The sequence below is a fragment of the Alosa alosa genome, chromosome 11, assembly GCF_017589495.1.
Source record: "Alosa alosa isolate M-15738 ecotype Scorff River chromosome 11, AALO_Geno_1.1, whole genome shotgun sequence".
NCBI classification, from domain to species: Eukaryota; Metazoa; Chordata; class Actinopteri; order Clupeiformes; family Clupeidae; genus Alosa; species Alosa alosa.
This window is the reverse complement of record NC_063199.1, coordinates 18,059,891-18,077,390: the sequence shown is the minus strand read 5'-3', so window position 1 is coordinate 18,077,390 and position 17,500 is coordinate 18,059,891. Positions and strand designations below refer to the sequence as shown.

The 17,500-nt window shown below is 52.2% G+C and overlaps 1 protein-coding gene across 1 annotated transcript in view; it reads left to right on the top strand.

Moving 5' to 3' along the window:
• znf423 (zinc finger protein 423) overlaps positions 1-17,500 on the top strand; it is a 159,024-nt gene that overhangs the window by 76,578 nt on the left and 64,946 nt on the right. Inside the window, 10 exon segments of the mRNA XM_048257575.1 lie at positions 1,372-1,637; positions 1,639-2,877; positions 2,951-3,143; positions 3,146-3,549; positions 3,552-3,603; positions 3,606-3,717; positions 3,719-4,284; positions 4,287-4,763; positions 4,766-4,914; positions 6,584-6,668. Coding sequence (XP_048113532.1) covers positions 1,372-1,637; positions 1,639-2,877; positions 2,951-3,143; positions 3,146-3,549; positions 3,552-3,603; positions 3,606-3,717; positions 3,719-4,284; positions 4,287-4,763; positions 4,766-4,914; positions 6,584-6,668 — 3,543 coding nt within the window.

The following is a 17,500-nucleotide window of genomic DNA, read 5'->3' as shown; positions in this document are numbered from 1 at the left end:
TTTGTGTGTGTGTGTGTGTGTGTGTTTGGGTACTGGTGGAGGTTGGAGGTGGGAGTGTTTAGTCGCGACAGGATTCTTGCAAATTTGCTGTCGGTAGCTAAAGCTATGCGTTTGAGCAGAGCCGTCTCTGGTTTGGGCGGCTCGTCTCGTACGCCAGCCTCTCTGCTTGCGGCCGCCATCTCCTCTCAGCGCGGGCTTGAGATCGCAGGCTGACCGTGATGAGTTTTAGAAATGTGTTTGATGCCCAGTCTTCCACAGCATGGAGCGAGACCCAATCACTCTCCACTTCCATCTCCTTTCAATTTCGCCAACAAAAAAAACAGAAAGGGTTTTGGTTTTTATATAAACCAAGTGTTTCAGATGGTTTACTCTTGTAAACAGGGAGTTTATTTGGAAACGTGGAATACCAGAGGCTTTTTTCCCTCCCTCCCTCTCTCTCTACCTCTCTCTCTCTCTCTCTCTCTCTCTCCGCTCTTTATTCCTTTCACCCATAAAGCTGAGTGAATTAGGGAAAAACAAACAGGCCTTGATAGAAAATTCTGTGTTTGTCTGCGCCACAGTGGGACTCTGGGCTCGCAGCATTCCTGCTCAATAAGTCATGAGCTCGCCTCCTCTTCCTCTTCCTCCTCCTCCTCCTCTTCCTCTTCCTCCTCCCGCTTGTGCTCTTTCTGCAGCGAGGCGGCTGAGTCGTCGAGATGCTAAATAGATGACGCTCGGACTGTGTCAAGCCCCTTCAGACTGCACAAATCAGGGCAGCGGGAGAGGCACCCAGCTTTGTTTACGTGCTGTAGGATGGAGGGATGCATATAGGGAGGGAGGGAGAGATGGAGGGAGGATGGGTGCTGTTTTTTTTCATCTCTGCATCATATTTAGACAAAGACATAAAAAAAGATGGGTGTAATCCGTAGTTTCATTTTGCAGGCGTTTGTCCGTTAAGAAGACCTTCCTGTTTGAGTTTGCACTAATCGCTTCTGAGAAGCTTTTCAATCTGCTGGCCATAATGAAAATGTGATAAAACCAGATCCAAATCTTTAGGGGGATGAGAGGATGACTGCAGAGGGACAATGAGCAAGCGAGAGAGAGAAAGAGAGAAACAGGGATTAAAAAAAAGAAAGAAAGAAAGAAAGAAAGGCGGAAGCGTTTGCCCTTATTTCTCCTCTCCCTTGGGATTTAGTGTCTTTAGTTCCTTTGCTCTTATTTTGCTCTTTTTTTCTCTCTTTCTGTTTCTCCCTCGCTCCCTCTCTTCTTCCCCCTCCCTCTTTCCCTCTCTCTCTGTCCCTCGCTCTTTCTCGCTCCTTGTCTCTGTCCCTGGCTTCCCTTGCCTTTCTGACATTATAATTCTGTGTGTGTGTGTGTGTTTGTGCTTTGCAGATGGCGACGATGACCCGGGGCTCTCCTGGGTGCCCTCGTCCCCCTCCAGCAAAGACGTGGCGTCGCCCTCGCAGATGCTGGGCGACGGCTGCTGCGACCTGGGCATGGGCACGGGCGGCGAGGAGGAGGGCGGCTCGGGCCTGCCCTACCCGTGCCAGTTCTGCGACAAGTCCTTCAGCCGCCTGAGCTACCTGAAGCGGCACGAGCAGATCCACAGTGACAAGCTGCCCTTCAAGTGCACGTTCTGCAGTCGGCTGTTCAAGCACAAAGCGCAGCCGCGACCGCCACGTCAAGCTGCACACGGGCGACAAGAAGTACAGCTGCCAGGAGTGCGAGGCGGCCTTCTCGCGCAGCGACCACCTCAAGATCCACCTGAAGACGCACAGCTCCAGCAAGCCCTTCAAGTGCAGCGTGTGCAAGCGGGGGTTCTCGTCCACCTCCTCGCTGCAGAGCCACATGCAGGCGCACCGCAAGAACAAGGAGCACAAGGACCTGAAGGACCAGGGCGGACGCAAGGCCGGCGGCGGAGGGGCAGGGGGAGGCTCGGCCGGCTCGGGCGGCTCTGAGGGCGGCGCGGACGTCGAGCAGGACCTGTACATGTGCGACTACTGCGAGGAGACGTTCAGCCAGACGGACGAGCTGGAGAGGCACGTGCTGACGCGGCACCCGCAGCTGTCGGACCGCGCCGAGCTGCAGTGCATCCACTGCCCGGAGATCTTCAGCGACGAGGGCACGCTGCTGGCGCACATCGACCGCGCTCACGCCCACCGCAAGCACAAGTGCCCCGTGTGCGCCGAGCAGTTCCCCTCGGTGGAGGATGTCTACTGCCACCTGGACAGCCACCGGCAGCCGGACTCCAGCAACCACAGCGTCAGCCCCGACCCCATGCTGGGCAGCGTGGCCTCCATGAGCAGCGCCACGCCGGACTCTAGCGCCTCCCTGGAGCGCGGCTCCACGCCGGACTCCACCCTCAAGCCCGTGCCCAGCCGCCGCAAGCTGGCGCCGTCCTCGTCCGACCTGGATGACGGCGTCCTGGGCTGGGCCCAGGCGGGCAAGGTGACCTACAGCTGCCCGTACTGCTCCAAGCGCGACTTCAACAGCCTGGCGGTGCTGGAGATCCACCTGAAGACCATCCACGCCGACAAGCCGCAGCAGAGCCACACGTGCCAGCTGTGCCTGGACACTCTGCCCACCCTCTACAACCTCAGCGAGCACATGCGCAAAGCCCACCGCGCCAGCGGGGGCAGCGTTGCGGCGGTGGCAGCGGCCGCCGCCTCCACGCTCCCCATCCTGCAGTTCAGCAACGTGACGGCCTTCCACTGCAACTACTGCCCGGACATGTTCGCCGACATCAACTCGCTGCAGGAGCACATCCGCGTGACGCACTGCCTGCCCGGCGGCGTGCTGGCCGGCTCGACCACGCTAGAGGGCAACCACGCCTTCTTCTGCAACCAGTGCTCCATGGGCTTCCTGACCGAGTCCTCGCTGACCGAGCACATCCAGCAGGCCGCTGCAGCAAAGCAGCGGGATGGTGGAGGAGGAGGGTAATTGAAGCGGCCCGGGGTGGCCAAGATGGAAGTCACGGTGCTCAACCATGCCAGTCTTTATGGAGGTCTACTCGTGCCCCTACTGCACCAACTCGCCCATCTTCGGCTCGCTGCTCAAGCTGACCAAGCACATCAAGGAGAACCACAAGAACATCCCGCTGGCCAACAACAAGCGCAAGGTCAAAGTGGCCGACCTCAGCCCGGCGTCGTCCGACGTGGAGATCTCTTAGGCGGCACGGGCGGCCGCCACCCGACCCCGCAGCTTGGCGACTACCCCTGCAACCAGTGCGACCTGCGCTTCGTCAGCTTCGAGGGCTTCCAGGCGCACCTCAAGTCGCACCTGGAGCTCCTGCTGCGCCGGCAGTCCTGCCCGCAGTGCAACAAAGAGGACTTCGAATCCCAAGATGCACTGCTGCAGCACCTGACGGTGCACTACACCACCACCTCCACGCAGTATGTGTGCGAGAGCTGCGACAAGCAGTTCTCCTCGGTCGACGACCTGCAGAAGCACCTGCTGGACATGCACACTTTCGTGCTCTACCACTGCACGCTGTGCCAGGAGGTGTTTGACTCCAAGGTGTCCATCCAGGTCCACCTGGCGGTCAAGCACAGCAGCGAAGAAAGATGTTCGCTGCGGCGTGCCACAGGACTTCACATGAGGCGGACCTTCAGCTGCACGTCAAGCACAATACCTGGGCCACCCCAAGCGGTCGAGGGGCGTAAAGACCCATAAGTGCATCTTCTCGCGGGAGAGCTTCTGCACCAGTGGAGCTCAGTGCCACATCACCCGCGCAGCAAAATTACAACTGCGGCTTTCTCGGCAAGGCCTTCCATCCATCGTGCTGCTTGAGGAGGGCACCTCCTCAGCGGCTTACTGCTCGCCGAGGCTGACCCGCAGCATGCTGAGTAGCGAGGCAGCCAGAGCGGCCGCCATATGGCGTGGCCCAACCAAGCGGGAGGAGGAGGAAGCGGGGGAGGCGGTGTGGCCGGGGGGGACTGTGGCGACCAGGGCAAACAGACCTGCAGAGCATGCTGCTGAAGCGGCGTGTCGGCCAGCAGGCGGCGTCCAAACGGCCCCGCCCGAGCGGCCGGCGGACCAACCTGGACCTCTCAGATTATGTCTGCGTGCGACATCTGCGCGCCGCTACACCATGGTCGCTGCTGCAAGACCACCCGACTCTTAGCGACCACAACATCAAGCCGGGCGAGGGGCCGGCGCCGGCTAAAGCGCAAAGGCCGACTTCATCAGGGCCTTCCTAAGTGCAGCGTCTCTGGCATACCTTCTTCTCCGAGTCAGGGCCTCGTGCAACCCAGGCCAAACACTAATACCCCATCTAACGGCCTTCCATTATTCTCCGTGAACTTCGGTGTTTAATAAGGAGGCACGAACCGGAGCGTTACGCATCTCTGAATGCGCTGCAAGCGGAGGAGAATTCGCCGAGCACTGCCAGTGCGGACCTCGCGCTTCGCTGGGCGGGCTTCCGTTCGTGGTCTGCGTACAGCCGGTCACCTCCCTTCGAGCTCAGATCCGCAGCACGTTCCATGCAGCTCTCTCGTCTGAGTGCTGGGGCCACGGTAGGGGCATGGGCGGAGGGGTCATCGGAGGCGGAGGAGGTGGAGGCGGGTCGGCGTCGTCCTCGCCCAACGGGCAGCTGGGCGGTCACAAGCACTACAAGTGCGCCCTGTGCCTGAAGGAGTTCAAGAACAAGAACGACCTGGTCAAGCTGGACGTCAACGGCCTGCCCTTCGGCCTGTGCGCCGCCTGCATGAGCCGCGGCACCAACGGGCAGTCGCCCAGCGGGATGGTCACCACCGGAGGGGGCGGGGGCGGCACCACGCCTCAGGACCCGGCGACAAGCGTCACAAGGCTCATGAGTGCGCGGTGAAGTTCGAGAGCGTGGAGGACCTGGAGAATCACGTGCAGGTGGACCACCCCAAGATGAGCCCCGAGACCAGCGGCTCCAAGAAGGTGACCGACGCATCGCCCGTCCCAAAAGTAAGAGTCGCCATGGTGACCTGATTCAAAGCTGTGTGCTATAGTTTGTGTGTTTGATATGGTGAGCAGTGGTGCTGAGGCAGGTTTGCAGTTGTTAAGAATTAATAGAACATGTGATATATAGATTCCGAACCAGAAATCGCGTGACTATATCCGGTACTGTCAGCGGTGGCTTTGAGAATCATGACACCCTTTCTGATGTTCTTTTCTTTTAGCAACTTCTGGCCGCAAAGAAACCATCCTCATTTCACTTACTCGGTAGTATGCAGTAAATAATAAATAATAATTCATACCTCTTCCTTGTGTAGACTACCTTGTGCAGCTTTACCAAAACAAAGTAAACCCCCTCTCCTTGCCCTTTCTCTCTTTCCAACTCCCTCCTCCCTCTCTCCCTCTCCCTCTCTGCTCAATGATCTGGCAGGCTTTAATAAAACATTCTAATCAGTGAAAGCAAGGGCCTCAGAAACCTAGCTAAATTACTAATTAAATCTGCTTAGCATCATTAGCTATCATTGCTGCACATATTTGTTTAAAACTCTTTGCATTGAAGTTGACTGATCATCTCAATACCAGCGTTTCCCAAAAGGGCCTGTCCCCAAGGAGAACAAAGTATTATCTTGAAACTTAAACACCATGGGAAACTGAACAGTCCAATCAGTAGACTATGATAGGCTAAGATAGCCAACTATGCTACTTTGTTTACAACATTTCCAGGCTTCAACCAGACAGCTGAATTAAAAGGTAGAGTTGTAATAAAAAAATAGTAGGCCCTAGGCTATAGGCTATCTGCATAAAGTGTGCTGTCATAAATATCAGTCATTCAGAAAATATAAAATAAAAGATATATTGTAATCTTCTGGTGTTCTAGGGGAGACTATTAAAATGTTATTTAATAAAATGTCTACCCCCCAAAAAAAAAAATCGAGAGATTAAAGTATCGAACCGTGGGTCAAAAATGGTGATACAAAACCCGGATCATTGAGGTTGGTGTATCGTTACAGCCCTAATAATTAACATTAATATTGTCCCTATCAGGTGTGCAGGTGCTAATGATCTAATCTGTTTTCATGTGGTAGCAAATCCTACAGATTAGAATTTTTTTTTACAATAAATATTATCTTATATATTTTAATATATATTTGTGTGTGTGTGTGTGTGTGTGTGTGTGTGTGTGTGTGTGTGTGTTCTAATGGCTGTATTTTAGTAGAGAAGGAGACAGAGACTGAGTTTGTTTATACTGTAATACAATTTCCCTTGAAAACAGCAGACAGAGCCAGGAACCATTTTGTGGACTTATTTTTAGTGGTGTGTGTGTGTGTGAGAGAGAGAGAGCTGCTCTCCCAGTGTGTGTTGCTGCCTGGGTGAAAGATGTGTGAATTCACTGCGTTACCGGGCCGTCCCTGAGGCGTGCGTGAGGAGAGTGTGAAGCGGCAGCTTCCCCAGCTCCGTATCGACAGTCAACTTCCAGGGACGCTCTGTCTTTACCTGGGCTTTTGTTTCAGCTCAACGGTACAGATAGGAAGCAAACCAGACTCTCCCTCTCCCTCTCCCAGACAGACAGCCAGGCAGAGTGTGTGTGTGTGTGTGTGTGTGTGTGCAGTGAATAACAAAAAAAAAAGCTTTTTCTGCTTTTTCACTGAATTCCCTGTGCTGGTTTCTTGCCTTGCAGAAGAAGACATATCAGTGCATCAAATGCCAGATGACCTTCGAGACGGAACGCGAGATCCAGATACACGTTGCCAATCACATGATCGGTGAGTCGACTTCATCTCTTCCTACCTGGTGTGTGTGTGTGTGTGTGTGTGGCTGCTGGTTTGTCAGCCATTCCTCTCTGTTACCTCTCTCTGTCTCCTGCGTGCTCTCAGTTCCGACCCAGCTCCCTGCCCTTCCTAATGCTTCCGCACAAGCACACACACACACACACACACACACACACACTGTCAGCATATGCCTTGCGCAGGTGTGAGACAGACAGGTGAAATGAACAGCTCTATTTCTGGAAACATTGCCACCGGTCCCGACAGCTGTTCCATTGTTTAACACTCGGCTGCGCGGCTGAGATCTCGGCTGCAGGTCTGACTGCTCCGTTAACTCTTCAACCTGCCGGCCGGCCCACTGACACACTCGCACACACACACGCACACCACACACACACACACACACACACACACACACACACACACACACACATTCACACTGTTCATCTTTTTATCTCTTCCCCTCTGTCATTTCTTTTTTTTTATCGTTTTCCCTTCTTCTCCATCTTCTTTCTTCCCTTTCTCTCTCTCTCTCCCTCTCTCTCTCTTTTTTCTCTTTCTCTCCCTCAGTCTCTCTCTTACTCATTTGTTCTACCTTTCTTCACGTCCTCCCTGGAGCTTGTCGTGGGCAATTACCCACATTGTGCTCAATCTACCCCCCCCTTTCCTCCCCAGGGACAGTAAGACAGAGGTAGTCTGGAGACATATAAACATACACTCTTCACGTCAGTGCAGTGGGACACCTGATTGTGGGGCTTGAGGACGTTGTGGGGGCAGGGGGGGGGGGGGGGGGTTAGCCACCATCATGGTTTGGTATTTTCTTGTTTGGCTCTAGAGTAGCATGTGTGTGGGTGTGTATACATGTGTTTGTGTTTAGGAGTCTAGATGGATGCATAGCTGTGGTGCTCTTGCCCTTCCCTGCTTCTCCTCACACTTGAGCTAGTAGCTGCTGAGGTGTTGGACAGCAGTGCAGATTAATGAGCCATTGACCCCTCCATCAGTGTCCCATCCCATCAGCGCCTGGGCAGGCCTGCGTCTGTCCCTTCCCCAGGACTGGACATTGGGAGTGTTCTTCCCAAAACGGGCACCAGTGCTGTGCTGGCTCTTCTCGGTGTTCTCCCTGGAACACGACCCAGAGTCTGGGGTGCCCGTCGTCAGTGGCTACTCCAGAATGAGCTCCACTGCTGGGCTGGCTCTCGTGAGCGGAGTCCTCCAGAAAAGGTTCCCGTGCCTGGCTGGGCTGGGCTGTCCTGGTCCTTGTGCTCCTTGGCAGCTCATTGTGAAGACTGAGATCTGGTGCAGCGCTGCCCGTGCTGCCCTGGAGGTGCCTGGAGCTGCCCGCATCTTATGTGGAGTGAGCGGAGCAGCTCGGCCGGCCGGCAGGCACACTGCCCAGAGCACAGAGTCTGTCTGTTGTCTCAGTCTGGTCTACATAACGAGTTCATCTCCAGGAGTCTGTGGGATTTTCCACATTTATTCTTTTCTGTTTCTTTCTCCCACTCTGTCTTCCAAATAGTCTGGTCTGGGGTATTTCACAATCTCTCTCCCTCTCTCTCTCTCTCTCTCTCTCTCTCTCTCTCTCTCTCTCTCTCTCTCTCTCTCTCTCTCTCCTCTCTCTCTGTGTCTCATTCTCTCTCTCTCTCTCTCTCTGTCTCATTCTCTCTCTCGTTCCTCTTCGTAATGAGTAGTTGCGTGCTGAACACCCATTACCCCCCTGCCCAGACCGACGTCTCTCACTCAGCCAGAGGTTCTTCATCTCTCTTCCTTTCCTCCTGCTCCTCCTCCTCCTCCTCGTGGTGCGTGATGGAGAGAGATGGATAGATAGGCCCGTCAGTGGCTTGGTGAGGAGGAGGAAAAAGAAAGGCCCAGGATCCTCCTCCTCCCTCCCTCCTCTCCTCCTTCCCTCCTCTCCTCTCCTCCTCCTCCCTCCTCTCCTCTCCTCCCTCCTCTCCTCTCCTCCCCTCCCCTCCTCTCCCCTCCTCCCTCTCCTCCTCTCCTCTCCTCCCCTCCCTCCTCTCCTCTCCCTCTGCCTGCCATGGAGGGAATTTTGGGTTAATTAACATCGTAATTGTCAGAAAAGCTGGAGGAGATTAATTATGGAATTGAGGCAGATTATTTTAAGTGGCGTTTTTATTATTTTATTATTTCCTTCCCCATTCCAACACCCCCCTTCAAAGATGGATGGCGTTGTCTTTTTTTTTTTAAATAAAGAGAAGCAGAGTATTAACCTTTATCAGACGCGCGTGTTAGCGTCGAGAAAATTGAAGAGAGATCACAGAGGAGTTGGCTTGAACCGAACTCCCTCTCTTTTTTTTTTTCCAGCGTCGGCCTCTCCTCTCTTGCGCTGTTTGAGATTACGAAACAATCATTAAAAAGCTACACTATCTCCCAGCTTTGATATGCCACTACTGAGATTATTATGGCTCTTTGATATGTTTTTTTTTTTCTTTCTTTTTAAACTCCTTTGCTGTCTCCCTTCCTGCGTTTTCGAGAAAGCCTCTGTGAAGAGACGGTGTTACCGGAGTGCGGAGTCTGTCAGCTGGTGTGACCTGACTGTTTCTGGGTGTTTTCGCTCAACACGACCGTCTCAACAGTTGCAGTGCGTTTAGTGCGTTGCCGTTTGGAGAGTGGTGAAGAGGTTGTGTGTGCTTCTGGGACAGGGCCCCGTGTGGAGTACAGGAGACAGCAGAGTTAGAGGTGTCATCACAAGGCCTCTGTGGTGCTGAAATAGTGGGAGAACAGCTAAGAGCATCTCTGTTGCTGTAGAACATCTGTGGTAATGCAAAGCTATGTGGGTCTTCATTTTCCCCACCATTTTCCCATTCACCTCTGCAATAGTCTGTGTTTTGTAGGCACACGCGTGGGTTCGCGCCTGTCTCTGGCATGTAGACACACACTCGTGTGTGTGAACAACATTGTGTCTGTGTTGCTCCGCATGTTCCTCTGAATTAATCGAAATGTGTGTGAATTTGCTTTTTGGGGTGTATCTTATATGGTTGTGGCAACATTAATACATTCCTGCACGTAATGATATACAGTTTTACCTTCCTGTATTCCCACACACCCATTGGGTGGTGATGGTGGTGTGTGTGTGTGTACACCTACCCCCCCTCCCACACACACATGTACTCGACACATACACACAAAAGGTTTGTTAAGGTGTGATCATATGACACCCTCCCATTTCCTCTCCCTCTCTCTCTCTCTCCCTCTCTCTCTCCTCCCTCCCTCCCTCCCTCTCCCTCTCTCTCTCTCTCTCTCTCCCTCCCTCCCTCCCTCCCTCCCTCCCTCTTCCTACCCACACTGCTTTGGAGTCATCATTAACACTGAGGTGACGCCTCGTCTCAATCAGTTTACCTCCTTAAAGCTGCAACATCTGCTCACTGCTCCGCTCTCTTTCCTTTGCACGTCGAGCCCCACTGCGCGCACACACACACACACACACACACACACACACACACACACACACACACATTCTGTGTCATTTCCTTTACTGTCACTTTGATTTGGTGCTAAGCCTCTACGATTGTAGACCTGTGTGCACACACCCAGGCACACACTTTTTCATACACACAAGCAAACACTAACTCCCACTCTCTCACTTACACACACACACACACACACACACACACACACACACACACACACACCTTCTCTTCACAGGGAATGGGCCAGAAAATTCTTCCTTACCGTGTAGGTCCAGCAAACTCTTTAGTTTGCCTGGCAGTAAACACTACCAGCCCCTGTTCCCATGCTGAGGTTGTTTACTGCCTGAGATTTCCCTGAGTTGGCCAACACACACACACACACACACACACACACACACACACACACACACACACACACACACACACACACACACACGCACAGAGCAAAGAGAGGTGTAACAGCAGCCTCCTTTCACTCCCGTTCTGAGCCGGAGACAGGAGAGCCGTTCACTTGAAGTGAGGCTAGTCGGGGAGCACTTGTGGCGATAACAGCCGTCCACGAGCAGTAAAAATAAACCCTTGATTACAGTTCCTCGCCGTTAATGAATTCATTAAAAGTGCATGTTCGGAATGGGGCTGTTTTAATTAGCTGGGCTGGTGTGCTTTCACTGCCTGGGCTGGTGGAAACAGGGAGGTGGGGTTCTGATACTGACTCCCCGGCCTGTTGATTGAGCTCATCTGATTATGTCTTTGTCGGAGACGAGAACAAAGGCTAAACGGAGTGCGATTTTTTTCTCTCTCCGGTCAGCTGGTGGCTGGCACGCCTTTGATTGGCATCGCAAACACTTTAATCTGCCTTTGATTTCCGACAGACAGAGGGAAAGGGAGGGAGACACACACACACATACAGACACACTCACACACACAGACAATATTACAATTTATGCCTCTTGATATTCTGCGTAGCCATCCCTTACTGCTAAGCTTTTCAGCGCGTCTGATCTGTTAGCCATCAAAGCATGGAGAGCCAGGGGAAGGCGGGCTCTGCCCACGGTGCTCAGTGCTGCTGGATCGTGCTCATGTTCCAAGTGATTGGTGCAGGTCATGTCAATCAGCCAATTGGCGCATTGAGTTATCAATCAGCTCCTTGCTGTGAGCAGTGGGTGGGGGTCCCTGTTCAGTCTGCCTGGTGCCCTCCCCCAAACCCCCAAGCTATTTCAGGATGTGTGTGTGTGTGTGTGTGTGTGTGTGAATGCTGTGGTATCCCACTGCATAATCCAATCCAGTAATGTGTTAAAGGGTCCCCTCAGATTTTCAGCATAGAGAGACACACATGTCGTTTCTTCACAACCCTGACCAAACCATAGCAACCTGTAGCAAACCATAGCAACCTTTAGCAAACCATAGAAAGGGAGCGACTCAGGGCATGAAAGAGATCAAGAAAGACCCAAACATTTTCACATCTCCCTATTTTTTTTATCTCTGTGGTCAACCTGCCTACGCACAACTACACCTACACACTACAACAAAAGTAATCCCAATCCTGACGACTGCAATATTACTCAGACAGAATTCACAATCCCAGCCCTGACTGCCATGATATTTCTCATACAGAAGCAATCACAGGCACAACCATCATATTTCACCTCGCTCTAAGGATACTAGAGCAAACCAAGTGAGACATAGAGGACTGAGCTGTGCTCATTTCAGTTTTAGGCCCTTCTCTGTGTGTGTGTGTGTACACTCCTTAGCTTAGTTTACAGTGTTGACTGACGTCAGCAGTGGAAGTACAGCAGACAAACATCAACGACCAGCATGCAAACTCCCAGGCAGCCATCTTAGTTCCTCTCCTTTCCCTGGGGTAGCTGGTGAGAAAGAAGAGAAGAGAAGAGAAGGGGAGAGGAGGGGAGGAGAGGAGAGGGGTGGTGTATGGTGGCTGGGGAGGGACACGTGAGGCGCTAACAGCCCTAGCACTAGCGTTGTCTCCCACGCTGGGCGGTTATTAGCAGGGAGGAGTGGAGAGGTAAGTGGAAGGTGTCTGACTGGAGGGGTGAGGCGGATGCTGAGAATCACAACTGGGGGGCTCTACCAACCCCCTACAGGGTCTCCACACTGGGATGGATGGCTTATGTGTGTGTGTGTGTGTGTGTGTGTGTGCACGTGATGACGGGTGTCCGCTCGGCCGGTTTTTAATTTTAGTCTCCATGTAGCGGCGCTCTGCGGGGGACCTTCACCCCTGCACCACACCACCTCCTACTGGCAGGGGGGGAGAAGTGAGGCACGGCACACTGCACTGAAATGGGAACACATACACACACACACACACACACACACACACACACACACATTGTCGCTCACGCTCACACACCTGCAGGGGGCACCCCGTGGGTCTGCAGCTGCACAGCGGAAAACAATAAAGCCTGCAGAAAGAAAGAAGCTGGTGTGCTCCTCAGAGACATCACACACACACACACACACACACACACACACACAAATACAGACACACACACACACACACACAACACACACACACACACACACACACACACACACACACAAATACACACAAACACACACACAGACACACACACAGACACACACACACACACACACAAACACACACACAAATAGACACACACACACACACACACACACACACATTCATGCTTCCCCACATGCTCACACAGTCCCAAACAGACAAAGGGGAGAGAAGGAAGAAAATGTTTCAGTGGCAACAGCAGCAGCAGCAGCAGCAACAAAACACTGAAGGAGAAAAGAGATGGAGAACAGGAGGAGGGAGAGAGAGAGGGAGAGGGAGAAAGAGAGAGGGAGAGAGAGAGGGGGGGTGGAATTACAGATGAATAAAGAGAGAATATGGTAAGGTGTGAGTGCTGACAGACAGCTTCTGATCAGGTGGACATGCACCTCTAGATCTAAAATTAAGCCAGGTCTGCCGTTCGACCTGGAAAAACATGGATGTACAGTATGAGACAGCTGTTCATGTGCTTGTCCCTTATGTGTATGTGTGTGTGTGTGTGTGTGTGTGTGTGTGTGTGTGTGTGTGTGTGTGTGTGATTTGTATGCCTTTTATTAATTCATGTAATTCGAAGGTCTGTGAACTGGGGCATACAAGGGTGAGTGTGTGTTTGGAGAGACATAAGGCTCACTCATTTCATTCCTCACACACTCACTAATACAATCACTCACTCACTCACTCTCTCTCTCTCTCTCTCTCTCTCTCTCTCTCTCTCTCTCTCTCTCTCTCAATTCAATTAAATTCAAAAGTGCTTTATTGGCATGACAAATAGATAGACATTTGTATTGCCAAAGCAATTATTACATACATTGAACATACAGGTATGAGACATGGACATAACAACAGACAAGGAATGTATCAGTGAATTATGCGCCTAAACGGACATTTATATAGGCAGCCTATAGTATGAATTATCGTAATGTCATTTCATTTTTAAACAGAGGGTAGTGAGGGTGCGCGTGTGTGTGGCTCTCTCACTCACTCACTCACAAACACACACACACACACACACACACACACACACACACACACACACACACACACACACACACACACACACAGACACACACACGTCCTGAGGAAAAGCATGCCGGTTTTAATGCCATACTAATCACCGGCGGCCAGAACTCACAGCACGCCCACTCCCCTCTCAATCGGCCTTAATCAGCCAACACATTTCAATTAGCATATTGTGTTTAACCGCGCTTTCATCTGCACTATTAGTGGATCAAGCCGCACTCTGCCACTCCAACCCCGACATGTAGCCCCCCACAACACACACACACACACACCCGCCATACACACACACACGCGCGCACACACACAAACACACACACACACACACACACCGGCTATACACACACACCGGCTATACACACACACGCACACACACACACACAAACACACACACACACACACACACACCGGCTACACACACACGCGCGCACACATACACACACACTCATTCTCACCCCCCCTTACTTTTATAATTTTTTCACACCATACATTCTCTGCATCTCATTGTAAACTATCCATCAATAACTCCCCCTCTATAGGTTTCTTAGCTCTTCATCCTTCATTCATGAATCTCTCTCTTTTTGTCTGTATCTCTCTCCTTTTCTCCAGTTGGGCATTTAGCTTGGCAGGGGTGCTATGTTCAGGCATCCATATAACCTTGGCTATAGGCATGCACAAGGCACAAGCAGTGAAGGCCAAAGATGGCTTCATCTACTATCATGAGTAGTGATATCTTAAGGCGCCTCATTAACATCAAACACTCCGCTATCTAGCAGAGGTCACTTTCGTCCCTTGTACCCCCCACCCCCCCCCCCTCCTCTTCTTCTGTACCGCATGTGTTTCAGATGGGTCAGAAATGACACCAGTAATCTAACTCGCTTAATCACACGGATGTGACTGCATGAGTCCACACCCCCCTCCCCTCCCCCTACTCCCTCAAAACGACCCATAATGCCCCTCTTCCTCCTCAACTCCCCCCACCCCAACCCAACCTCTCCGTCTGAAATGGCGTTGCTGACTAACTGTGGCCCTGCCTTCTCTTTCCGCCTCCCCTGCCTCTCCTCTCGGATGGCCCCTAGAAGAGCCCGGTCAGCTGCAAGGTTTGTCCCCCCGCTCTCTCCGTACCAGGCTTTGTGAATGGGGGATGGATGGAGGGGATGGGAGGGGAGGGGGGGTATGGGGGGAGCCTGATTCACTTTGCTTGTGTAGTACTAGGAGGAGGAGAGGGAGGGGAGGAGGGGGGCACAGTGGTAGTTAAGCACATTGCATGAGTCACTCACTTGCAAGCACGCATTCATTCGTTCAGACACACTCACTCTCACAAATACACAGCATACACAAACATGCGCAGTCGCGCACGCATACAGACACACACACACACACACAGACACACACACACACACACACACTTGCACCACAACTCTAACTTTAAAACTAAGTAAGGACAGACACTATGCCATGCCCTCCATCAAGTTAAGATGCTTGCGCACACACACTCACGCTCTCTTTCCCATATCACACACACACACACTGTCCTCCCCACTTGCACCACCCCCACCTGTGTGTGTTGTTCGTGCATGCAGCCCTCCTAACTGGGTCTGGGGCATGGCCACTCACCTGCATCTAACCACTCCCAGGGGACTCTGCCTAATGATGCGTCTCGCTCCTGAGTCCTGAGTCTTACTTATTCATTACGTCCAGCCCCGAGCACGCAGCACACACACACACACGCACGCACGCACACACACACACACACACGCACACACACACACAGACACGATGCACACACACACACACACACACACACACACACACACACACACACACACACACACACACACATACACACACACACACACAGAGAGAGAGAGAGGTAGAGAAACTTTACACACATATGAGCACACACACTCACTCCAGACAGAAACACACACATACACACACACACACACACACACACACACACACACACCAACATGCACACATCCACACATAATATGAACTATTTTTCTGATATAGTGTTGTTTGGCCTTGACCATTGTGATGTCCAGTAGGGCTTCTCTGTGCCATCAGTGTTTCATGCGGCCTTGTCTGGAGGGGGCATAGTGATGTCATAGACCTTTACAAGTGCTGATGTACACTGTGTAGGTTGTCCCCCATAAGCACAGACATCCCCTTGCTGGTGTGTGTGTGTGTGTGTGTGTAAATGTGTGTACGGATGTGTGTGTGAGTGACTGAGTGCAGACATCCCCTTGCTGGTGTGTGTGTGTAAATGTGTATGTGTGTGTGTGAGTGAGTGCACACATCCCCTTGCTGCTGTGTGTGTGTGTGTGTGTGTGTGTGTGTGTGAGAGAGAGAGAGAGAGAGAGTCCCCAGAGGAAAGGATGGGGCCTGTCTCCAAGCATCTGTTTCTCTCTCCTGCAGGGTCGGGGGGAAGGGAAGGGTGGAGCGAGATGGATAGAGCATGAGATGGGAAGTGAAGAGGAGAGAAAAGAGAGAGGGAGTGAGGTGGAGAAAGGTGAGGAGAACAGAGTGAACGCAGGAACGAGGGAACGGAGGGAGAGGTGTGAGGAAGTGGAGGGAGAGGGATGAAGGGAGGACAGAGAGACAGAGAGAAGAGGAGAGAATTGTGATGGTGTAGTGGAGAGGGCAGGATGGAGAGAAGAGAAGAGAGACTGAACAGGTGAGATGGAGAAGAAGGGAGAGTAAAGGAGAAAGAGGAGGAGGAGAAGAGAGGGGGATGGTGATGGGGAGAAAGAAGAGGAGGAGAAGAGATAGGGGGATAGGGAGAGGAGAAAGGAGGAGGAGAAGAGATAGGGGGATAGGGAGAGGAGAAAGGAGGAGGAGAAGAGGAGGAGGAGAAAGGAGGAGGAGAAGTGATAGGGGGATGGTGATGGGGAGAAAGAAGAGGAGGAGAAGAGAGGGGGATAGTGATGGGGAGAAAGAGGAGGAGGAGAAGAGAGGGGGATAGTGATTGGGAGAAAGAAAAGGAGGAGGAGAAGAGATAGGGGGATAGTGATGGGGAGAAAGAGGAGGAGGAGGAGAAGAGAGGGGATAGTGATGGGGAGAAAGAGGAGGAGGAAAACTTGAGGGAGATAATGATATCAAACCATGAAACAGAGGGAAAAATTGTTTTACATTTAATCAGTAGATATAAAACCATGACAGAAACAGAGAGAGAAACAAGTGGTACATGACAGAGAGAGATAGATATCCTCTTAGAGAGAAACAGAGAGAGAGAGAAGAAACGAGAGAGAGAGAGAGAGAGAGAAGAAAAGAGAGAAAAAAAGAAGAAAAGTGAGCGAGAGAAGAAGAGAGGGAAAGAGAGAGGGGGAGTAATAGAGCGCTGTAAGGGGAGACCTGCTGGGTGGCCTTGGGAGTCAGTGAGGGTTTAATGAAGCAGCAGGCAGGAAGCTTTAGGAGTCAATGGACGTGGATAATGTGGATGATCGCTCACGCCAGCCAGCTAGGCAGGCTGCGTCTGAGCACGCTCAGATCCTCTCCACACCACCCCACCTCACCCCACCACACTCGCCCCTCTGATCTCAGTGCTGTACTTCTGTTTGAGAGGGGGTGAGGGGGAGGGAAAAGAGAAGGAGAGAGGGACAGATGAGAGAGAGAGAGAGAGAGAGAGAGAGAGAAGTAGAGAGAACGGGGAAATAACAGGGCTGAAGGAGGAGATGGCAGATGAGGAGAGACAGAGGACAGAAAAACAGTGAGAGAAAGGAAGGAAGAGGAGAGAGGAGGAAGAGAGTGTGTGCATGTCATGCTTGCAAAGCCATGCCATGACCCAGCAGAATAGGAGACGCTGGCTGGCTGAACGCTCTGAGCCCACACACTGGCTGCTAGCA